The 25,472-nt window shown below is 50.5% G+C and overlaps 1 protein-coding gene across 1 annotated transcript in view; it reads right to left on the bottom strand.

Moving 5' to 3' along the window:
- Positions 1-20,572, bottom strand: part of LOC120023885 (protein phosphatase 1 regulatory inhibitor subunit 16B-like) — a 102,477-nt gene extending 81,905 nt beyond the window's left edge. Inside the window, exon 1 of the mRNA XM_038967988.1 lies at positions 20,308-20,572. Within this exon, the coding sequence (XP_038823916.1) occupies positions 20,308-20,572 (265 nt within the window). The remainder of the gene's footprint in view (positions 1-20,307) is intronic.
- Between the last annotated feature and the right edge of the window lie 4,900 nt (positions 20,573-25,472).

The raw sequence follows: 25,472 nt of genomic DNA, 5'->3' as shown, positions 1-25,472 counted from the left end.
ACATTACTGTGACTACTGGCCAGGCTATACAGGCTATGTCCTCTAGCTAGACATTACTGTGGCTACTGGCCAGGCTATACAGGCTATGTCCTCTAGCTAGACATTACTGTGGCTACTGGCCACTCTATATAGGCTATGTCCTCTAGCTAGACATTACTGTGACTACTGGCCAGGCTATACAGGCTATGTCCTCTAGCTAGACATTACTGTGGCTACTGGCCACTCTATATAGGCTATGTCCTCTAGCTAGACATTACTGTGACTACTGGCCAGGCTATACAGGCTATGTCCTCTAGCTAGACATTACTATGGCTACTGGCCACTCTATACAGGCTATGTCCTCTAGCTAGACATTACTGTGGCTACTGGCCAGGCTATACAGGCTATGTCCTCTAGCTAGACATTACTGTGACTACTGGCCAGGCTATACAGGCTATGTCCTCTAGCTAGACATTACTGTGACTACTGGCCAGGCTATACAGGCTATGTCCTCTAGCTAGACATTACTGTGACTACTGGCCAGGCTATACAGGCTATGTCCTCTAGCTAGACATTACTGTGGCTACTGGCCAGGCTATACAGGCTATGTCCTCTAGCTAGACATTACTGTGGCTACTGGCCACTCTATACAGGCTATGTCCTCTAGCTAGACATTACTGTGACTACTGGCCAGGCTATACAGGCTATGTCCTCTAGCTAGACATTACTGTGACTACTGGCCACTCTATATAGGCTATGTCCTCTAGCTAGACATTACTGTGGCTACTGGCCAGGATGTCCTCTAGCTAGACATTACTGTGGCTACTGGCCAGGCTATGTCCTCTAGTTAGACATTACTGTGGCTACTGGCCAGGATGTCCTCTAGCTAGACATTACTGTGGCTACTGGCCAGGCTATGTCCTCTAGCTAAACATTACTGTGGCTACTGGCCAGGCTATGTCCTCTAGCTAGACATTACTGTGGCTACTGGCCAGGCTATGTCCTCTAGCTAGACATTACTGTGACAACTGGCCACTCTATATAGGCTATGTCCTCTAGTTAGACATTACTGTGGCTACTGGCCAAGATGTCCTCTAGCTAGACATTACTGTGGCTACTGGCCACTCTATACAGGCTATGTCCTCTAGCTAGACATTACTGTGACTACTGGCCAGGCTATATAGGCTATGTCCTCTAGCTAGACATTACTGTGACTACTGGCCAGGCTATACAGGCTATGTCCTCTAGCTAGACATTACTGTGGCTACTGGCCAGGCTATACAGGCTATGTCCTCTAGCTAGACATTACTGTGGCTACTGGCCACTCTATACAGGCTATGTCCTCTAGCTAGACATTACTGTGACTACTGGCCACTCTATATAGGCTATGTCCTCTAGCTAGACATTACTGTGGCTACTGGCCAGGATGTCCTCTAGCTAGACATTACTGTGGCTACTGGCCAGGCTATGTCCTCTAGTTAGACATTACTGTGGCTACTGGCCAGGATGTCCTCTAGCTAGACATTACTGTGGCTACTGGCCAGGCTATGTCCTCTAGCTAAACATTACTGTGGCTACTGGCCAGGCTATGTCCTCTAGCTAGACATTACTGTGGCTACTGGCCAGGCTATGTCCTCTAGCTAGACATTACTGTGACAACTGGCCACTCTATATAGGCTATGTCCTCTAGTTAGACATTACTGTGGCTACTGGCCAAGATGTCCTCTAGCTAGACATTACTGTGGCTACTGGCCAGGCTATGTCCTCTAGCTAAACATTACTGTGGCTACTGGCCAGGCTATGTCCTCTAGCTAGACATTACTGTGGCTACTGGCCAGGCTATGTCCTCTAGTTAGACATTACTGTGGCTACTGGCCAGGCTATGTCCTCTAGCTAGACATTACTGTGACTACTGGCCAGGCTATGTCCTCTAGTTAGACATTACTGTGGCTACTGGCCAGGCTATGTCCTCTAGCTAAACATTACTGTGGCTACTGGCCAGGATGTCCTCTAGCTAGACATTACTGTGGCTACTGGCCAGGCTATGTCCTCTAGCTAGACATTACTGTGGCTACTGGCCAGGCTATGTCCTCTAGTTAGACATTACTGTGGCTACTGGCCAGGCTATGTCCTCTAGCTAGACATTACTGTGACTACTGGCCAGGCTATGTCCTCTAGCTAGACATTACTGTGGCTACTGGCCAGGCTATGTCCTCTAGCTAGACATTACTGTGACTACTGGCCAGGCTATGTCCTCTAGCTAGACATTACTGTGGCTACTGGCCAGGCTATGTCCTCTAGCTAGACATTACTGTGGCTACTGGCCAGGCTATGTCCTCTAGCTCTCTGCCCTCTAAAGCTAGGGTAGACAGGCAGTCAACCCGGGATCAGTACTCTCAACAGTCTCAAAAGCCCAGTAAGCGATTACTCATTCTATAAGAGATCTATCAGACTTCATCAGCAACTTCTCGCGTTCTCGCTTTCTGTCTGCCCCAGTCGCTTTGACCCCTTTGCCTCTCTACCCCTTTCCCTCCTGCCCCTCCCTCTTGCCTTCTCCCTCCTCCCTCTCTCCCTCCTCCCTCTCTCCATCCCTCTGTCTTTTAGTAGTGATTAGCAGTTTGGGAACAGAGCAGAGCAGAACAGAACAGAACAGAGTAGAGGAAAACAGAGTAGAACAGAACAGAGGGACTGAACCCAGATTAAGAAAATCCAACAATCCTCAATTAGCCAGCTGCCACAGGGCCTGATTGACTGGGTCTCACTCTCAGTCACCACCAAACACAATGTTACCACACTCTAGAGACAACATGTACCACAACTGACACACACACACACACACACACACACACACACACACACACACACACACACACACACACACACACACACACACACACACACACACACACACACACACACACACACACACACACACACACACACACACACACACACACTACTAACTACTAAACAGCCCTGCAACAACACAATACACCAAACAGCTCAGCCCACAGCCACATTGGAAATGCTCAGCAGAAGACTAGGGACATCATAAGTGGTGGATGGCACACCTCCCACTGACATCACAAGTTGTGGGTATATTTGTATTTGTATTTATTAGGGATCCCCATTAGCTGTTGCCAAGGCAGCAGCTACTCTTCCTGGGGCCCAATCACAGCAAAGCGTCCACATGACATATAAAACAACAGATACAACAGTGAACTATGTTTGTACTGAATTAACTCAAGATAAAACAGTACACCATATAACATCCCTACACCACCACATATCCACAACACAACATGTTCAATACCACCATACAACAATATCACAATGTGTGTGTATGCATGTGTCTGTACCTTTCTGTGTGTCTCTTCACAGTCCCCGTTATTCCATAAGGTGTATTTTTACCTGTTTCTTTTTATCTGATTCTACTGCTTACATCAGTTACCTGATGTGGAATAGAGTTCCATGTAGTCATGGCTCTATGTAGTACTGTGTGCCTCCCATAGTCTGTTCTGGACTTGAGGATTGTGAAGACACCTCTGGTGACATGTCTTGTGGGGTATGAATGGGTGTCCAAGAGCTAACATCAATCTGTCAATCTGTCAATGTCAATCTCTCATGGCTCAAAGTGGAAGAGAGATTGACTTCATCATTACTTGTTTTTGTAAGAGGTGTTGAGAAGCTGAAAGTACTGAGCTGGGTGCCGGTAGTGTAAACAGACAGCTCAGTACATTCAGCTTGTCACCTCTTACAAAAACAAGTAATGATGAAGTCAATCTCTCTTCCACTTTGAGCCATGAGAGATTGACATGCATGTCATTAATGTTAGCTCTCCGGTATACTTTTAAGGGCCAGCCGTGCAGCCCTGTTCTGAGCCAACTGCACTTTTCCCAAGTACCTCTTCGTGGCACTTGACCACACAACTGAACAGTAGTCTAGGTGTGACAAAACTAGGGCCTGTAAGACATGCCTTGTTGACAGTGTTTTTAAGAAGGCAGAGCAGCGCTTTATTATGGAGAGACTTCTCCCCATCTTAGCTACTGTTGTATCAATATGTTTTGACCATGACAGTTTACAATCCAGGGTTATTCCAAGCAGTTTGGTCACCTCAACTTGCTCAATTTCCACATTACTCATTACGAGACGCAGTTGAGGTTTAGGGTTTAGTGAATGATTTGTCCCAAATACAATGCTTTTAGTTTTGGACATATTTAGCACTAGCTTATTCCTTGCTACCCATTTTGAAACTAACTGCAGCTCTTTGTTAAGTGTTGCAGTCATTTCAGTCGCTGTAGTAGCTGACGTGCATAGTGTTGAGTCATCTGCATACTGAGACACACAGGCCTTACTCAAAGCCCAAGGCATATCGTTAGTAAAGATTGAAAAAAGCAAGGGACCGAAACAGCTACCCTGGGGAATTCCTGATTCTACCTGGATTATGTTTGAGAGGCTTCCATTAAAGGACACCCTCTGTGTTCTGTTAGATAAATAACACTTTATCCACATTATATCCTGGGGTGTAAAGCCATAACACATATGTTTTTCCAGCAGCAGGCTATGATTGATAATGTCAAAAGCTGCACTGAAGTCTAACAAGACAGCCCCCACAATAATGTTATCATCAATTTCTCTTACCCAATCATCAGTCATTTGTGCAAGTGCTGTGCATCTTGAGTGTCTTTCCCTATAAGTGTATTGAAAGTCTGTTGTCATTTTGTTTACTATGAAATAGCATTGTATCTGGTCAAATACCATTTTTTCCAGAAGTTTTTTAAGGGTTGGTAACAGGCTGATTGGTGGGCTATTTGAGCCAGTAAAGGGTGTTTTACTATTCTTGGGTAGCGGAATTACTTTAGCTTCCGTCCAGGCCTGAGAGCACACACTTTCTAGTAGGCTTAAATTGAAGATGTGGCAAATAGGAGTGGCAATATCGTCCGCTATTATCCTCATGAATTTTCCATCCAGATTGTCAGACCCCGGTGGCTTGTCACTGTTGATAGACAACGAAACAGAATTCACCTCTTCCACATCAATCAAAAGTACAATTCTTGTCTTTCATAATTTGGTCAGATATACTTGGATGTGTAGTGTCAGCGTTTGTTGCTGGCATGTCATCCCTAAGTTTGCTTATCTTGACAATGAAAAAGTCATTCAAGTAGTTGGCAATGTCAGTGGGCTTTGATGAATGAGCCATCTGAATCAATGAATGAAGGAGCCGAGTTGGCTTTTTCCCCCAAACTTAATTTAAGGTGCCCCAACGCTTTTTACTTTCATTCTTTATATCATTTATCTTTGTTTCATAGTAGTTTATTTTTATTTAGTCACAAGATTTCTTAATTTGCAGTATGTTTGCCAATCAGTTGGGGCTGCCAGACCTTTTGTCTCATCCCTCTCAACTATACAATTTTTTAATTCCTCATCAATCCAAGGAGATTTAACAGTTTTTACAGTCATTTTCTTAAATGGGTGCATGCTTATTAGTAACTGGAATAAGCAATTTCATAAATGTGTCAAGTGCAGCGTTTGGTTGCTCCTCATTACACATGACAGACCAGCAAATATTCTTTAGATCATCAACATATGAATCACTACAAAACGTATTGTATGACCTCTTAGACACTATATTAGGCCCAGCCTTTGGAACTTTGGTTTTCCTAGATATGGCTATTATATTGGGATCACTACATCCTATGGATTTGGATACTGCTTTAAAGCACATTTCTGCAGCATTAGTAAAGTTGTGATCAATACATGTTGATGATTTCATTCCTGTGCTGTTTGTAACTACCCTGGTAGGTTGACTGATAACCTGAACCAGGTTACAGGCACTGGTTACAGTTTGAAGTTTTTTCTTGAGAGGGCAGCCAGTCAATATTTAAAATCACCCAGAAAATATACTTCTCTGGTGATATCACATACATTATCAAGCATTTCACACGTTATCCAGATACTGACTGTTAGCACTTGATGGTCTATAGCAGCTTCCCACCAGAATGATCTTTAGGTGAGGCAGATGAACATGTAGCCATATTACTTCAACAGTATTTAACATTAGATCGTCTCTAAGCTTTACAGGATTGTGGTTCTGAATAAGCATTACATGGACTTGCTCCTACCTATCTTTCCGATTTGGTCCTGCTGTACATACCTACACGTACGCTTCGGTCACAAGACACAGGCCTCCTAATTGTCCCTAGAATTTCTAAGCAAACAGCTGGAGACAGGGCCTTCTCCTACAGAGCTCCATTTTTATGGAATGGTCTGCCTACCCATGTGGGTAGTATGCTCTCTCTAATTCTCTCTTTCTTTCTATCTTTCTCTCTCTCGGAGGACCTGAGCCCTAGGACCATGCCTCAGGACTACCTGGCATGATGACTCCTTGCTGTCCCCAGTCCACCTGGCTGTGCTGCTGCTCCAGTTTCAACTGTTCTTCTTGCGGCTATGGAACCCTGACCTGTTCACCGGACGTGCTACCTGTCCCAGACCTGCTGTTTTCAACTCTCTAGAGACAGCAGGAGCGGTAGAGATACTCTCAATGATTGGCTATGAAAAGCCAACTGACATTTACTCCTGAGGTGCTGACTTGTTGCACCCTCGACAACTACTGTGATTATTTTTATTTGACCATGCTAGTCATTTATGAACATTTGAACATATTGGCTATGTTCTGTTAAAATCTCCACCCGGCATAGCCTGGTTCCTCTCTAGGTTTCTTCCTAGGTTTTGGCCTTTCTAGGGAGTTTTTCCTAGTCACCGGGCTTCTACACCTGCATTGCTTGCTGTTTGGGGTTTTAGGCTGGTTTCTGTACAGCACTTTGAGATATCAGCTAATGTAAGAAGGGCTTTATAAATACATCTGATTTGAATAGACCGCAACACCGCCCCTTGTGGCATTTCTGTCTTTTCGGTAGATGTTATAACCATGTATTGCTACCACTGTATCATCAAATGTATTATCTAAGTGAGTTTCAAAGATGAATGTCATCCGTTACAAGCAAGTTATTGACTTCATGGACCTTGGTTCTCAGGCTGCATGTGTTAATATGGGCTATTTTTAGCACTTTTCTGGGTTGCTTGATTGATTTTAATGCTTTTCTGGGAAGCTTATCAGAAGTAGACATGCTCATGTTATTTATATTGGAGCTGATAGTGCAGGGTGAGCTGCACAAAGTAGTCTTCCTATTAGGGCACACCACCTCAGTGCTAACAGTATAACTCTGGTTCATAGGCTCATGACTACTGCTTAGAATAGCTGTAGGACCAGGGCAATTAGGGGGACATAAATTAAGTTAGTTACATTGTGTCTGCCAACGCCCCTAGAATAACGTACATTTGATGCAGCATTATGACGACTCATTGTCACAATGGTAAGGATTACCTGAGCTGGTCTTGCGTCATTGATAAGTCATTGTTTCAACGGAGCCTTGAAATGCGTGGACAGCATCAAGGAGCCAAGATGATTTGTATGGACTCCGTCATTCCTGTAGAGTATCTGCTGTTTCCAGAAGGTGTCAAAGGTATCTGTAAAAGTGACTCCAGAAGAGCTACAGTAATCTTTTAGCCAGATGTGTAATGCAGTAGCCTGCTGAATTGTTCACAACCACGGCCCAACGATGGTACTGGACCTGAAATGATTGGCCGTCTTTTAATGCTAAAATCAGTTCTTTAAAATCCATTTTCAGATGTTCCGAGCTAGCCCCCCTGATGCCGTTTGACCCCACATGGACTACGACAGTGTCAGCTCCCGGCTTCTGTCGTAGAACAGTCAGAAACAGCCTTGTGATGTCCTGTACTCGTGTCCTGGGTAGCACAGGGTTTTTGCCTTGGGGACTGAGATGTTTCTCACCATAGAGCTGCCTATGATGACAGCTGATGATGTTGAATGGGCCGGTCTCTCAGGCAGCCTCACAGTCTTATGAAGGTGGGAGCTTCGAGGATCTGAACCTAAGGTAGAAGCCACCGGAAAGGAAGACAGAAGAGGATGAAGACACAGGTACCTCTGGATCCGATCTTGAATGGGAAGCACCCAAGGAAGAATCTCTGGATTCAGGACGGCAAAGCCATTTCTGGTCTGTGTCAGGTCCGGGCTCAACATCTCCAAGGAGACCCCCGTTGCCAGAGGACGCTATCTTCGACTTCCACGGCGAGTGACGTATCTCCATGGCTGTTTGGTTGGGTCGAGAACAGCTCCGTTCTCCAGGGAAAGGGGGAGACCCCTTCAGGGATGGAACCCTGCTGAACGCCGGCCAGTCGACTGTGGAGAGCCGACACGGCGGCATCACTTCCACCAGACCAGAGCGAAGAAAAAGTAGACGGGCGTGGATTCCCCAGTTGCTTGTGTAGGTTTGCTACTTGCTTGTTAAGAGTAGCCACTTCGCCCCTGTAGTCCTCCACATGCAAGCAGTTGCTACATTGAAAGTCATTGCGGTCCACATTGTCCCGGAACAAAGCAAAGTAAACACAGCTCCTGCAGCGCTGGAAATGTTCAATAGAGGCCTCCATTTGAGACCGCCGAGCTTGCTAGGCTAGCTGGGCTTCCGTGTCTCTTCCCCTATGCGGAATCTGTCAGGATTCCAGGACAGACAGCAGTGCTCACAGCAACTAAGCCCAACAGAGCCGCTGGATCCAAAACTAAAGTATATAAAAACACAGTCAGCTTTACAAAAACAATAAACCGAGGTCTCTTGTTCAGCTTTCAGCGTTTCAACAGCGTTCAACAACAAACATACACTACCGGTCAAAAGTTTTCAAACACCTACTCATTCAAAGGGTTTTTCTTTATTTGTACTATTTTCTACATTGTAGAATAATAGTGAAGACATCAAAACTATGAAATAACACATATTGAATCATGTAGTAACCAAAAAAGTGTCAAACAAATCAAAATATATTTTATATTTGAGATTCTTCAAATAGTCACACTTTGTCTTGATGACAGTATTGCACACAGTTTTGCACGCATTCTCTTAACCAGCTTCACTTGGAATGCTTTACCAAAAGTCTTGAAGGGGTTCCTACATATGCTGAGCACTTGTTGGCTGCTTTTCCTTCACCGACAAACATACCACGCTCAAAGTCACTTATGTCACTTGTTTTAACCATTCTAACATTCAATCGAACAGTAACTGAATGCCTAATTTATATAGCAAGCCACGTGACTCACTGTCTGTAGGAGCGAACCATTTTTGTGAACGGGGTGTTATACCTAATAAACTGGTCACTGAGTTTAATTGATCAAAATTGGCATATTTATGGCATTCTAGCTTTACCCAGTCCTCCTTTAAGACTCCATAGTGTTTAATCTGTAGGTGTTACAGTCCTCCTTTGACTCCATCGTGTTTAATCTGTAGGTGCTACAGGCCTCCTTTAAGACTCCATATTGTTTAATCTGTAGGTGTTACAGGCCTCCTTTAAGACTCCATAGTGTTTCACCTTTATAAATACTACAATACAAACATGAATATTGAAAACATCACTTTTTGTTAATTTGAAGCATTTATGTAATCAAAACAAGCACATAGAGGCTTCATAACTCATAAAGGTCATGTTAACTGACTGATATTCCCTCATAGAACAAGACATAACATCTCGTTAGCCGATGTTAACCTCAGACCTTATTTTCGGTGTTTATCCCTCCTTTTTAATATACACATGTAGCAAGTCAAAAGTTTGTGTTGTCCAATCTACATGGGTAGTAGGTGAGTCAGACAGACAATCATGCATCAAATTAGCCTATTTCTCAGGGCCGCAGCCTGCCTAGGCCTCCTCACATAATTTGCTGCCAAAATTGTTTTAAAGTTAGGTGATTCTGGTCTGACTCGGATGGAGAATGAGTGCGTTGTTCAAGATGGATAAACAAAAAGGTAAGACCATGTGGTGCACAAAAACGCTTTATCTGCTTTATTACCGACAATAAACAAAGCTAGCACCTCGTCCTCGACTGACAAAACACCATGGCAGGTGTGAAGCTAGTAAGAAGCTAGTAGCAGCTAGCTGTGGCAGTCTACCAGTCCAGACAGAGACCTCACTGCCAGGGCCCGGGGGCAGCCTACCAGTCCAGACAGAGATCTCACTGCCAGGGCCCGGGGGCAGCCTACCAGTCCAGACAGAGACCTCACTGCCAGGGCCCGGGGGCAGCCTACCAGTCCAGACAGAGACCTCACTGCCAGGGCCCGGGGGCAGCCTACCAGTCCAGACAGAGACCTCACTGCCAGGGCCCGGGGGCAGCCTACCAGTCCAGACAGAGACCTCACTGCCAGGGCCCGGGGGCAGCCTACCAGTCCAGACAGAGACCTCACTGCCAAGGCCCGGGGGCGGCCTACCAGTCCAGACAGAGACCTCACTGCCAGGTCCCGGGGGCAGCCTACCAGTCCAGACAGAGACCTCACTGCCAGGGCACGGGTGCAGCCTACCAGTCCAGACAGAGACCTCACTGCCAGGGCCCGGGTGCAGCCTACCAGCCCAGACAGAGACCTCACTGCCAGGGCCCGGGGGCAGCATACCAGTCCAGACAGAGACCTCACTGCCAGGGCCCGGGTGCAGCCTACCAGTCCAGACAGAGACCTCACTGCCAGGGCCCGGGGGCAGCCTACCAGTCCAGACAGAGACCTCACTGCCAGGGCCCGGGTGCAGCCTACCAGTCCAGACAGAGACCTCACTGCCAGGGCCCGGGTGCAGCCTACCAGTCCAGACAGGGACCTCACTGCCAGGGCCCGGGGGCAGCCTACCAGTCCAGACAGAGACCTCACTGCCAGGGCCCGGGGGCAGCCTTTCCAGTCCAGACAGAGACCTCACTGCCAGGGCCCGGGGGCAGCCTACCAGTCCAGACAGAGACCTCACTGCCAGGGCCCGGGGGCAGCCTACCAGTCCAGACAGAGACCTCACTGCCAGGGCCCGGGGGCAGCCTACCAGTCCAGACAGAGACCTCACTGCCAGGGCCCGGGTGCAGCCTACCAGCCCAGACAGAGACCTCACTGCCAGGGCCCGGGGGCAGCATACCAGTCCAGACAGAGACCCCACTGCCAGGGCCCGGGTGCAGCCTACCAGTCCAGACAGAGACCTCACTGCCAGGGCCCGGGGGCAGCCTACCAGTCCAGACAGAGACCTCACTGCCAGGGCCCGGGGGCAGCCTTTCCAGTCCAGACAGAGACCTCACTGCCAGGGCCCGGGGGCAGCCTACCAGTCCAGACAGAGACCTCACTGCCAGGGCCCGGGGGCAGCCTACCAGTCCAGACAGAGACCTCACTGCCAGGGCCCGGGGGCAGCCTACCAGTCCAGACAGAGACCTCACTGCCAGGGCCCGGGGGCAGCCTACCAGTCCAGACAGAGACCTCACTGCCAGGGCCCGGGTGCAGCCTACCAGTCCAGACAGAGACCTCACTGCCAGGGCCCGGGTGCAGCCTACCAGCCCAGACAGAGACCTCACTGCCAGGGCCCGGGGGCAGCATACCAGTCCAGACAGAGACCCCACTGCCAGGGCCCGGGTGCAGCCTACCAGTCCAGACAGAGACCTCACTGCCAGGGCCCGGGGGCAGCCTACCAGTCCAGACAGAGACCTCACTGCCAGGGCCCGGGGGCAGCCTTTCCAGTCCAGACAGAGACCTCACTGCCAGGGCCCGGGGGCAGCCTACCAGTCCAGACAGAGACCTTACTGCCAGGGCCCGGGGGCAGCCTACCAGTCCAGACAGAGACCTCACTGCCAGGGCCCGGGGGCAGCCTACCAGTCCAGACAGAGACCTCACTGCCAGGGCCCGGGGGCAGCCTACCGGTCCAGACAGAGACCTCACTGCCAGGGCCCGGGGGCAGCCTACCGGTCCAGACACAGACCTCACTGCCAGGGCCCGGGGGCAGCCTACCAGTCCAGACAGAGACCTCACTGCCAGGGCCAGGGGGCAGCCTACCAGTCCAGACAGAGACCTCACTGCCAGGGCCCGGGGGCAGCCTACCAGTCCAGACAGAGACCTCACTGCCAGGGCCCGGGGGCAGCCTACCAGTCCAGACAGAGACCTCACTGCCAGGGCCCGGGGGCGGCCTACCAGTCCAGACAGAGACCTCACTGCCAGGTCCCGGGGGCAGCCTACCAGTCCAGACAGAGACCTCACTGCCAGGGCACGGGTGCAGCCTACCAGTCCAGACAGAGACCTCACTGCCAGGGCCCGGGTGCAGCCTACCAGCCCAGACAGAGACCTCACTGCCAGGGCCCGGGGGCAGCATACCAGTCCAGACAGAGACCTCACTGCCAGGGCCCGGGTGCAGCCTACCAGTCCAGACAGAGACCTCACTGCCAGGGCCCGGGGGCAGCCTACCAGTCCAGACAGAGACCTCACTGCCAGGGCCCGGGTGCAGCCTACCAGTCCAGACAGAGACCTCACTGCCAGGGCCCGGGTGCAGCCTACCAGTCCAGACAGGGACCTCACTGCCAGGGCCCGGGGGCAGCCTACCAGTCCAGACAGAGACCTCACTGCCAGGGCCCGGGGGCAGGCTTTCCAGTCCAGACAGAGACCTCACTGCCAGGGCCCGGGGGCAGCCTACCAGTCCAGACAGAGACCTCACTGCCAGGGCCCGGGGGCAGCCTACCAGTCCAGACAGAGACCTCACTGCCAGGGCCCGGGGGCAGCCTACCAGTCCAGACAGAGACCTCACTGCCAGGGCCCGGGTGCAGCCTACCAGTCCAGACAGAGACCTCACTGCCAGGGCCCGGGTGCAGCCTACCAGCCCAGACAGAGACCTCACTGCCAGGGCCCGGGGGCAGCATACCAGTCCAGACAGAGACCTCACTGCCAGGGCCCGGGTGCAGCCTACCAGTCCAGACAGAGACCTCACTGCCAGGGCCCGGGGGCAGCCTACCAGTCCAGACAGAGACCTCACTGCCAGGGCCCGGGGGCAGCCTACCGGTCCAGACAGAGACCTCACTGCCAGGGCCCGGGGGCAGCCTACCGGTCCAGACAGAGACCTCACTGCCAGGGCCCGGGGGCAGCCTACCGGTCCAGACACAGACCTCACTGCCAGGGCCCGGGGGCAGCCTACCAGTCCAGACAGAGACCTCACTGCCAGGGCCCGGGGGCAGCCTACCAGTCCAGACAGAGACCTCACTGCCAGGGCCCGGGGGCAGCCTACCAGTCCAGACAGAGACCTCACTGCCAGGGCCCGGGGGCAGCCTACCAGTCCAGACAGAGACCTCACTGCCAGGGCCCGGGGGCAGCCTACCAGTCCAGACAGATACCTCACTGCCAGGGCCCGGGGGCAGCCTACCAGTCCAGACAGAGACCTCACTGCCAGGGCCCGGGGGCAGCCTACCAGTCCAGACAGAGACCTCACTGCCAGGGCCCGGGGGCAGCCTACCAGTCCAGACAGAGACCTCACTGCCAGGGCCCGGGGGCGGCCTACCAGTCCAGACAGAGACCTCACTGCCAGGGCCCGGGGGCGGCCTACCAGTCCAGACAGAAACCTCACTGCCAGGTCCCGGGGGCAGCCTACCAGTCCAGACAGAGACCTCACTGCCAGGGCACGGGTGCAGCCTACCAGTCCAGACAGAGACCTCACTGCCAGGGCCCGGGTGCAGCCTACCAGCCCAGACAGAGACCTCACTGCCAGGGCCCGGGGGCAGCATACCAGTCCAGACAGAGACCTCACTGCCAGGGCCCGGGTGCAGCCTACCAGTCCAGACAGAGACCTCACTGCCAGGGCCCGGGGGCAGCCTACCAGTCCAGACAGAGACCTCACTGCCAGGGCCCGGGTGCAGCCTACCAGTCCAGACAGAGACCTCACTGCCAGGGCCCGGGTGCAGCCTACCAGTCCAGACAGGGACCTCACTGCCAGGGCCCGGGGGCAGCCTACCAGTCCAGACAGAGACCTCACTGCCAGGGCCCGGGGGCAGCCTTTCCAGTCCAGACAGAGACCTCACTGCCAGGGCCCGGGGGCAGCCTACCAGTCCAGACAGAGACCTCACTGCCAGGGCCCGGGGGCAGCCTACCAGTCCAGACAGAGACCTCACTGCCAGGGCCCGGGGGCAGCCTACCAGTCCAGACAGAGACCTCACTGCCAGGGCCCGGGTGCAGCCTACCAGTCCAGACAGAGACCTCACTGCCAGGGCCCGGGTGCAGCCTACCAGCCCAGACAGAGACCTCACTGCCAGGGCCCGGGGGCAGCATACCGGTCCAGACAGAGACCTCACTGCCAGGGCCCGGGGGCAGCCTACCGGTCCAGACACAGACCTCACTGCCAGGGCCCGGGGGCAGCCTACCAGTCCAGACAGAGACCTCACTGCCAGGGCCCGGGGGCAGCCTACCAGTCCAGACAGAGACCTCACTGCCAGGGCTCGGGGGCAGCCTACCAGTCCAGACAGAGACCTCACTGCCAGGGCCCGGGGGCAGCCTACCAGTCCAGACAGAGACCTCACTGCCAGGGCCCGGGGGCAGCCTACCAGTCCAGACAGAGACCTCACTGCCAGGGCCCGGGGGCAGCCTACCAGTCCAGACAGAGACCTCACTGCCAGGGCCCGGGGGCAGCCTACCAGTCCAGACAGAGACCTCACTGCCAGGGCCCGGGGGCGGCCTACTAGTCCAGACAGAGACCTCACTGCCAGGTCCCGGGGGCAGCCTACCAGTCCAGACAGAGACCTCACTGCCAGGGCACGGGTGCAGCCTACCAGTCCAGACAGAGACCTCACTGCCAGGGCCCGGGGGCAGCCTACCAGTCCAGACAGAGACCTCACTGCCAGGGCCCGGGGGCAGCCTACCAGTCCAGACAGAGACCTCACTGCCAGGGCCCGGGGGCAGCCTACCGGTCCAGACAGAGACCTCACTGCCAGGGCCCGGGGGCAGCCTAACGGTCCAGACACAGACCTCACTGCCAGGGCCCGGGGACAGCCTACCAGTCCAGACAGAGACCTCACTGCCAGGGCCCGGGGGCAGCCTACCAGTCCAGACAGAGACCTCACTGCCAGGGCCCGGGGGCAGCCTACCAGCCCAGACAGAGACCTCACTGCCAGGGCCCGGGGGCAGCATACCAGTCCAGACAGAGACCTCACTGCCAGGGCCCGGGTGCAGCCTACCAGTCCAGACAGAGACCTCACTGCCAGGGCCCGGGGGCAGCCTACCAGTCCAGACAGAGACCTCACTGCCAGGGCCCGGGGGCAGCCTACCAGTCCAGACAGAGACCTCACTGCCAGGGCCCGGGGGCAGCCTTTCCAGTCCAGACAGAGACCTCACTGCCAGGGCCCAGGGGCAGCCTACCAGTCCAGACAGAGACCTCACTGCCAGGGCCCGGGGGCAGCCTACCAGTCCAGACAGAGACCTCACTGCCAGGGCCCGGGGGCAGCCTACCAGTCCAGACAGAGACCTCACTGCCAGGGCCCGGGAGCAGCCTACCAGTCCAGACAGAGACCTCACTGCCAGGGCCCGGGGGCAGCCTACCGGTCCAGACACAGACCTCACTGCCAGGGCCCGGGGGCAGCCTACCAGTCCAGACAGAGACCTCACTGCCAGGGCCCGGGGGCAGCCTACCAGTCCAGACAGAGACCTCACTGCCAGGGCCCGGGGGCAGCCTACCAGTCCAGACAGAGACCTCACTGCCAGGGCTCGGGGGCAGCCTACCAGTCCAGACAGAGACCTCACTGCCAGGGCCCGGCTTTGATAGTGGCCTTGCTCCTCCTCGTCTTCCTCCCCTCGAGAATAGTGACAGTTCCTCTAGTGCCGGGATGGGCAGCTAGAGGTCCACAAACCTATAATAAATAAATACATGTATGTATCTAAACTACAAGTTCAGATAGCTGGCCGCTAGCCTAACTTATCAATCAACAAAAAAATAGCTGACATGGGCTAATTGAGTGGCCTCTGATGCACAACCACATGTTCTAAATTGCACCTTGTCATTCTATTATTCTAACTGTCAACAGGAAGTTGAGACCCCGACTGAGTTCTGAAATAAATAAAAAAAAATGTCATTTTGTATTAAATATTTTTTAGGAACTTAGTCGGGGTCTCAACTTACTTTAAAAAGTTAATTGTTTCTCTTCCCTGTCACGAGGGAGGGTCGCTAAAATGTTTTGCTCGCAATGTGTGGGAGGGGTGATGTGGGTACATAGACCCACGAACCACGGCGGCCCCTTGTGATGAATTACGTTGTTTTGTGGCCCCAACCCCATCAAAGTTGCCCATCCCTGCTCTAGAGAGAGTGTGGGCTCTCCAACTCCTCTTCCCGAAACCAAGCTGACGACTGCCAGAGACCCAGCGGCCGCGACCCCCTTCTGTGAACATTGGTAAGCCTACAAGTGATGAGACGGATAGCCCTGACAGAGTGGAGTCAGAGTTCCTAAATACTGTATATAGCTATAGATAAGCCAGACTGCATTGTCTGCATAATGAAACAATCCCTAGTGAGCTATCGTTTTGACGGTGGACTGATTGTATTATGTGGCATTAATTGACTGGTTTTACACAGCACAAACTGTCTATCCAAGCTGCGATAGAGCATGAGGACATCTAAGGTAGGCTATAAGCATACAGGTCAGTTGTATATATAAATTGGTTACTGATTAGTATGCAGTTGCATCAAAAATTCATTTTACAAATCTGTAATGTTTGAATTTCCATTGACCGTGGCCAAAAGTAGTACACTACATAGGAAATAGGGTGCCATTGGCCCTAGTCGAAAGTAGTACACTACATAGGAAATAGGGTGCCATTGGCCCTAGTCTAAAGTAGTGCACTACATAGGAAATAGGGTGCCATTGGCCCTGGTCGAAAGTAGTACACTACATAGGAAATAGGGTGCCATTGGCCCTGGTCGAAAGTAGTACACTACATAGGAAATAGGGTGCCATTGGTCCTGGTAAAAAGTAGTGCACTACATAGGAAATAGGGTGCCATTGGCCCTGGTCGAAAGTAGTACACTACATAGGAAATAGGGTGCCATTGGTCCTGGTAAAAAGTAGTGCACTACATAGGAAATAGGTTGCCATTGGCCCTGGTCGAAAGTAGTGCACTACATAGGAAATAGGGTGCCATTGGCCCTAGTCGAAAGTAGTACACTACATAGGAAATAGGGTGCCATTGGCCCTGGTCGAAAGTAGTGCACTACATAGGAAATAGGGTGCCATTGGCCCTGGTCTAAAGTAGTGCACTACATAGGAAATAGGGTGCCATTGGCCCTAGTCAAAAGTAGTGCACTACATAGGAAATAGGGTGCCATTGGCCCTGGTCTAAAGTAGTGCACTACATAGGAAATAGGGTGCCATTGGTCCTGGTCTAAAGTAGTGCACTACATAGGAAATAGGGTGCCATTGGCCCTAGTCGAAAGTAGTGCACTACATAGGAAATAGGGTGCCATTGGCCCTAGTCGAAAGTAGTGCACTACATAGGAAATAGGGTGCCATTGGCCCTAGTCGAAAGTAGTGCACTACATAGGAAATAGGGTGCCATTGGCCCTAGTCAAAAGTAGTACACTACATAGGAAATAGGGTGCCATTGGCCCTAGTCAAAAGTAGTGCACTACATAGGAAATAGGTTGCTGGCAGTCTGAACAACTGGGCAGTATTACCCACTAGCTACATCTACACTGAAATACATATAAAGACAACATGTAAAGTGTTGGTTCCATGTTACATGAGCTGAAATAAAAGATCCCAGAAATGTTCCATACGCACAAAAAGCTTATTTCTCTCAGATTTTGTGCACAAATTTGTTTATATCTGTTAGTGAGCATTTCTCCTTTTCCAAGATGATCCGTCCACCTGACAGGTGTGGCATATCAAGAAGCTGATTAAACAGCATTATCATTACACAGATGCACCTTGTGCTGGGGACAACAAAAGGCCACTCGAAAATGTGCAGTTTTGACACACAATACAATGCCACAGATGTCTCAAGTTTTCAGGGAGCGTGCAATTGGCATGCTGACTGCAGGAATGTCCAGAGCTATTGCCAGAGAATTTAATGTGGATTTCACTACCATAAGCCTCCAGCGTCGTTTTAGAGAATTTGGCAGTAATTTGGCAACCGGCCTCACAACCGCAGACCTCGTGTAACCACGCCAGCCCAGGACCTCCACATCCGGATTCTTCACCTGCGGGATCGTCTGAGACCAGCCACCCGGACAGCTGATGAAACTGAGGACTATTTTTGTCTGTAATAAAGCCCTTTTATGGGGAAAAACTCATTCTGATTGGCTGGGCCTGGCTCCCGAGTGGGTTGGCCTATATCCTCCCAGGCCTACCCATTTCTGCGCCCCTGCCCACTCATGTGAAATCCATAGATTAGGGCCTAATGAATTTATTTAAATTGACTGATTTCCTTATAGGAACTGAAACTGTATATAACTGCCGTAATGTTGCTGGACCCCAGGAAGAGTAGCTGCTGCCTTGGCAGGAACTAATGGGGATCCATAATAAACCCCAAGAAGAGTAGCTGCTGCCTTGGCAGGAACTAATGGGGATCCATAATAAACCCCAGGAAGAGTAGCTGCTGCCTTGGCAGGAACTAATGGGGACCCATAATAAACCCCAGAAAGAGTAGCTGCTGCCTTGGCAGGAACTAATGGGGATCCATAATAAACCCCAAGAAGAGTAGCTGCTGCCTTGGCAGGAACTAATGGGGATCCATAATAAACCCCAAGAAGAGTAGCTGCTGCCTTCGCAGGAAATAATGAGGATCCATAATAAACCCCAGGAAGAGTAGCTGCTGCCTTGGAAGGAACTAATGGGGATCCATAATAAACCCCAAGAAGAGTAGCTGCTGCCTTGGCAGGAACTAATGGGGATCCATAATAAACCCCAAGAAGAGTAGCTGCTGCCTTGGCAGGAACTAATGGGGATCCATAATAAACCCCAAGAAGAGTAGCTGCTGCCTTGGCAGGAACTAATGGGGATCCATAATAAACCCCAGGAAGAGTAGCTGCTGCCTTGGCAGGAACTAATGGGGACCCATAATAAACCCCAGGAAGAGTAGCTGCTGCCTTGGCAGGAACTAATGGGGATCCATAATAAACCCCAAGAAGAGTAGCTGCTGCCTTGGCAGGAACTAATGGGGATCCATAATAAACCCCAGGAAGAGTAGCTGCTGCCTTGGCAGGAACTAATGGGGACCCATAATAAACCCCAGGAAGAGTAGCTGCTGCCTTGGCAGGAACTAATGGGGATCCATAATAAACCCCAAGAAGAGTAGCTGCTGCCTTGGCAGGAACTAATGGGGATCCATAATAAACCCCAGAAAGAGTAGCTGCTGCCTTGGCAGGAACTAATGGGGATCCATAATAAACCCCAGGAAGAGTAGCTGCTGCCTTGGCAGGAACTAATGGGGATCCATAATAAATACAAATACAAACTCAGTAAAATCATTGAAACTGTTCCATGTTGCGTTAATATTTTTGTTCAGTATAATTGTAGCAGCATCTTACTGACTGGGCTTCACCTGTAGAATAACACCTGTGACTACTCCTATTAAAGAGCGACTGCCTTTAAAAAGCAACAAATCCCTTTGAAAACGGCCTGTGGCATCGATATGAGTCAGAAACAAAGTGTAAATAGGATCATTTTAGTCATAAAGTCAGTCTCATCCTGAGTTTGGAACATATGTGCATCTCACCAGGTACATTTTTTTATTTTATTTGACAATGTCCATTTGCCCACTAACATGGGGTGAACAACTGCAGTGACTGCTCTCTATCCAATAGCATAGACAGTGAGACAGACCTGCCCAGCAGCTCTGACTGTTTACATAAGAGATACTGCACCAAACACCTTAGTTTGAACTAAAACATCCGTGTACAAAACTTCAAAAATTAATTACAGATTTCTTAAGTTATCTTAGATTCATTCTGGAGATTTTAAAGAAGTGAAATAAGCTTCCTACAGTGTCTCATGAGGGACAATCATCATTAACCAAACTGAATCGGTCAGGAAACACACCTCCAAGACAGATATCTTGTTGTTCTAATGAGCAACAGAAAAACACGTGTCACTCAGCATGTTCAGTGGCTCTTTAAAACCTAATGATAGACCTTGGGGTGATTCATTTGGAGTGGAATGAGCTCTTTTGACAGTCAACCCAACTAATGGTTTGTGGTTTCTCTGACCCTGGCTTTCTTCTTATTGATTGGGGTACTCTGATGCTCGTTAGGCAAAATGTATATATTTTTTTTACGTGGTTAATTTTGTGTGTGTGTGTGTGTGTGTGTGTGTGTGTGTGTGTGTGTGTGTGTGTGTGTGTGTGTGTGTGTGTGTGTGTGTGTGTGTGTGTGTGTGTGTGTGTGCCTGCATTCTCCACCATATGTGATAGGATGAGGAGATAGGGTGTGTGTGTGTGTTCTCTCCTCCTGTCCTCTTACCTTCTTCAGGATCATTCCGTGCCGAGGCCTCTAGCAGCGCCACACTAGCAGCAAACGATACGTGACGTTTAGCCTCCATAGCGGTGGCATGATTAGCGTTCCTTCTCTTTTCCGCCTTGCGTTTCTTGTTCTGCATCTCCTTCTCGTATACGGCCCATCTCTTCAACTGCTGTATGCGGCGCTTCTGGGCCGCCCTCAGGCGCTCCAGGCTAGGCACCTTGTCTAGCTGCTGCAGCTCATTGAGAAGCTCCAGGTGGTTAGCCATGGTGGGGCCAGAAGTGGTGCCAAGTGGGACCAGGGCTGGCAGAGAAACCAGGGGTTGGAGACTGGAGACGGGTACTAGCACTGGCGTTGGGGGCTGCACCTTCGGCTGCAGTAGCCTCCTCCCATCATCATCATCACACTCATCAGCTGTGACTAGACCACCTGCTGGGGAGACGGGGGGGGGGGGGGGGAGAGACGGGGATGGGGGACGGGGGACGGGGGACGGGGGGAGAGAGAGCAAGAGCTGACATCAGTACAAAATAAAATGCTTTCTTGACCTCGGTAACCTAGAATATTAACCATAGAGGCTAAAAATTACAATGTGGAAGAACATCACATAGACTACTATCAAATTACAGCTGTTGAAAGGTACAGTATAGGCTTAAGAAAACCCTTTCAACGGTATAGTACTGGTAGCTTAGTATTCCACAAAGGATTAGCTACTCCTTGTTGTTTCCGCAGGCTCAATGCCCATCTGTTATCTTGTTTCATTTGATTACAGCCTCCTTCCCTCAACACTAATCTGTTACATAATACTGTAGTACAAACTCACTAGACATTACACACTCAGTGTACTACACACTCACTAGACAGCACACTCCTCCCAGTACCTAGACAGGCAGTACTACACACTCACTAGACAGTACACACTTCTCCCAGTCCCTAGACAGGCAGTACTACACACTCACTAGACAGTACACACTTCTCCCAGTCCCAGTCCCTAGACAGGCAGTACTACACACTCACTAGACAGTACACACTTCTCCCAGTCCCAGTACCTAGACAGGCAGTACTACACACTCACTAGACAGTACACACTTCTCCCAGTCCCAGTACCTAGACAGGCAGTACTACACACTCACTAGACAGCACACACTTCTCCCAGTCCCAGTCCTTAGACAGGCATTACTACACACTCACTAGACAGTACACACTTCTCCCAGTCCCAGTCCTTAGACAGGCAGTACTGCACACTCACTAGACAGTACACACTTCTCCCAGTCCCAGTCCTTAGACAGGCAGTACTGCACACTCACTAGACAGTACACACTTCTCCCAGTCCCAGTACCTAGACAGGCAGTACTACACACTCACTAGACAGTACACACTTCTCCCAGTCCCAGTACCTAGACAGGCAGTACTACACACTCACTAGACAGTACACACTTCTCCCAGTCCTTAGACAGGCAGTACTACACACTCACTAGACAGTACACACTTCTCCCAGTCCCAGTCCCTAGACAGGCAGTACTACACACTCACTAGACAGTACACACTTCTCCCAGTCCCAGTACCTAGACAGGCAGTACTACACACTCACTAGACAGTACACACTTCTCCCAGTCCCAGTCCCTAGACAGGCAGTACTACACACTCACTAGACAGCACACTCCTCCCAATCCCAGTCCCTAGACAGGCAGTACTACACACTCACTAGACAGTACACACTTCTCCCAGTCCCAGTACCTAGACAGGCAGTACTACACACTCACTAGACAGTACACACTTCTCCCAGTCCCAGTACCTAGACAGGCAGTACTGCACACTCACTAGACAGTACACACTTCTCCCAGTCCCAGTCCCTAGACAGGCAGTACTACACACTCACTAGACAGTACACACTTCTCCCAGTCCCAGTACCTAGACAGGCAGTACTACACACTCACTAGACAGTACACACTTCTCCCAGTCCCAGTACCTAGACAGGCAGTACTACACACTCACTAGACAGTATACACTTCTCACAGTCCCAGTACCTAGACAGGCAGTACTACACACTCACTAGACAGTACACACTTCTCCCAGTCCCAGTACCTAGACAGGCAGTACTGCACACTCACTAGACAGTACACACTTCTCCCAGTCCCAGTCCTTAGACAGGCAGTACTACACACTCACTAGACAGTACACACTTCTCCCAGTCCCAGTACCTAGACAGGCAGTACTACACACTCACTAGATAGTACACACTTCTCCCAGTCCCTAGACAGGCAGTACTACACACTCACTAGACAGTACACACTTCTCCCAGTCCCAGTACCTAGACAGGCAGTACTACACACTCACTAGACAGTACACACTTCTCCCAGTCCCAGTACCTAGACAGGCAGTACTACACACTCACTAGACAGCACACTCCTCCCAATCCCTAGACAGGCAGTACTACACACTCACTAGACAGTACACACTTCTCCCAGTCCCAGTACCTAGACAGGCAGTACTACACACTCACTAGACAGTACACACTTCTCCCAGTCCCTAGACAGGCTACACACTCACTAGACAGTACACACTTCTCCCAGTCCCAGTCCTTAGACAGGCAGTACTGCACACTCACTAGACAGTACACACTTCTCACAGTCCCAGTACCTAGACAGGCAGTACTACACACTCACTAGACAGTACACACTTCTCCCAGTCCCAGTCCCTAGACAGGCAGTACTACAAACTCACTAGACATTACACACTTCTCCCAGTCCCAGTACCTAGACAGGCAGTACTACACACTCACTAGACAGCACACTCCTCCCAATCCCTAGACAGGCAGTACTGCACACTCACTAGACAGTACACACTTCTCCCAGTCCCAGTACCTAGACAGGCAGTACTACACACTCACTAGACAGTACACACTTCTCCCAGTCCCAGTACCTAGACAGGCAGTACTACACACTCACTAGACAGTACACACTTCTCCCAGTCCCAGTACCTAGACAGGCAGTACTACACACTCACTAGACAGTACACACTTCTCCCAGTCCTTAGACAGGCAGTACTGCACACTCACTAGACAGTACACACTTCTCCCAGTCCCAGTACCTAGACAGGCAGTACTACACACTCACTAGACAGTACACACTTCTCCCAGTCCCAGTCCCTAGACAGGCAGTACTACACACTCACTAGACAGTACACACTTCTCCCAGTCCCAGTACCTAGACAGGCAGTACTACACACTCACTAGACAGTACACACTTCTCCCAGTCCCAGTCCCTAGACAGGCAGTACTACACACTCACTAGACAGTACACACTTCTCCCAGTCCCAGTACCTAGACAGGCAGTACTACACACTCACTAGACAGCACACTCCTCCCAATCCCTAGACAGGCAGTACTACACACTCACTAGACAGCACACTCCTCCCAGTACCTAGACAGGCAGTACTACACACTCACTAGACAGTACACACTCCTCCCAGTACCTAGACAGGCAGTACTGCACACTCACTAGACAGTACACACTTCTCCCAGTCCCAGTCCCTAGACAGGCAGTACTACACACTCACTAGACAGTACACACTTCTCCCAGTCCCAGTACCTAGACAGGCAGTACTACACACTCACTAGACAGTACACACTTCTCCCAGTCCCAGTACCTAGACAGGCAGTACTACACACTCACTAGACAGCACACTCCTCCCAATCCCTAGACAGGCAGTACTACACATTGGTTCATATTGTGTACAACAATACAGAAGCTACCTAGTACAAACTAATATTTTCCTGAAAATCTACCAAGTTTAAATACCGGAAATAATTCATATTTATCCAGAGAGTCCCGGGAAATGCACCAAAAATCGGAAGTGTCCATTTAAAGCATTAAAAACCAACATATTCCATCCACCTGACAGGTATGGCATATCAAGAAGCTCATTAAACAGCATAATCATTACACAGATGCACCTGTGATCTCACTAAAATGTGCAGTTTTGTGACACAACACAATGCCACAGATGTCAAGTTTTGTGGAGAGTGCAATTGACATGCTGACTGCAGGAATGTCCACCAGAGCTGTTGCTGGAGAATTTAAAGTTAATTTCTCTACCTTAAGCCACCTCCAATGTCATTTTAGAGAATTTGGCAGTATGTCCAACCAGCCTCACAACCGCAGACCGTGTGTCTTGTGGACGTTGTGAACAGAGTGCCCCATGGTGGCAGTGGGGTTATGTTATGGGCAGGCAAAAGCTACGGATACCGAACACAATTTCATTTTATCTATGAAAATTTGAATGCACAGAGATACCGTGACGAGGCCCATTGTCGTGCCATTCATCCGCCGCCATCACCTCATGTTTCAGCATGATAATGCAAGGCCCCATGTCACAAGGATCTGTACACATTTCCTGGAAGTTGAAAATGGCCCAGTTCTTCCATGGCCTTCATACTCACCAGACATGTCACCCATTGAGCATGTTTGGGATGCTCTGGATTGATGTGTACGACAGCGTGTTCCAGTTCCAGCCAATATCCAGCAGCTTCGCACAGCCATTGAAGGGGAGTGGGACAACATTCCACAGGCCACAATCAACAGCCTGATCAACTCTATGCCCCTTTAAATTATATGTAAATTGTAAAGTATTTTGTCTGGAATGGCTTTGTTATGTGTCAGACTCCAGTAAGACTAGATGTTACCATTGGCGTCGGCTAATGGGGATCCTAATACAATCTAAACTCTAAATAAAAAAGCTCATGAATAACTGGGAGATGATAAGTGGAAACAGTATGTGGGCACCTGCTCGTCAAACATCTCATTCCAAAATCATGGCCATTAAAATGGAGTTGGTCCCCCTTTGCTGCTATAACAGCCTCCCCTCTGAGGTCGGGCACTGATGTTGGCCGATTAGGCTCGCAGTCGGCGATCCAATTCATCCTGAAGGTGTTCGTTGGGTTGAGGTCAGGGCTCTGTGCAGGCCAGTCTTCCACACCGATCTTGACAAACCATTTCTATGTAGTGAATTGTGCATATGCCTATCACATGTGACTGTCTGAAGAGTCACTGACAGCTCAAAGAGCAACACGTTATTTTAAAGGGTTTCCTGTAGGGTTTATTAACTGCATTCGGGTCGGGTGTGCAGTCCGGCAGTGTCAATTATACGTGTGCTTTGAATTTATGGTGTCT

Source organism: Salvelinus namaycush, chromosome 2 (assembly GCF_016432855.1).
Source record: "Salvelinus namaycush isolate Seneca chromosome 2, SaNama_1.0, whole genome shotgun sequence".
Lineage (NCBI taxonomy): Eukaryota > Metazoa > Chordata > Actinopteri > Salmoniformes > Salmonidae > Salvelinus > Salvelinus namaycush.
Note: the sequence above shows the minus strand (reverse complement) of the source record. Positions and strands in the feature narration are given on the sequence as shown.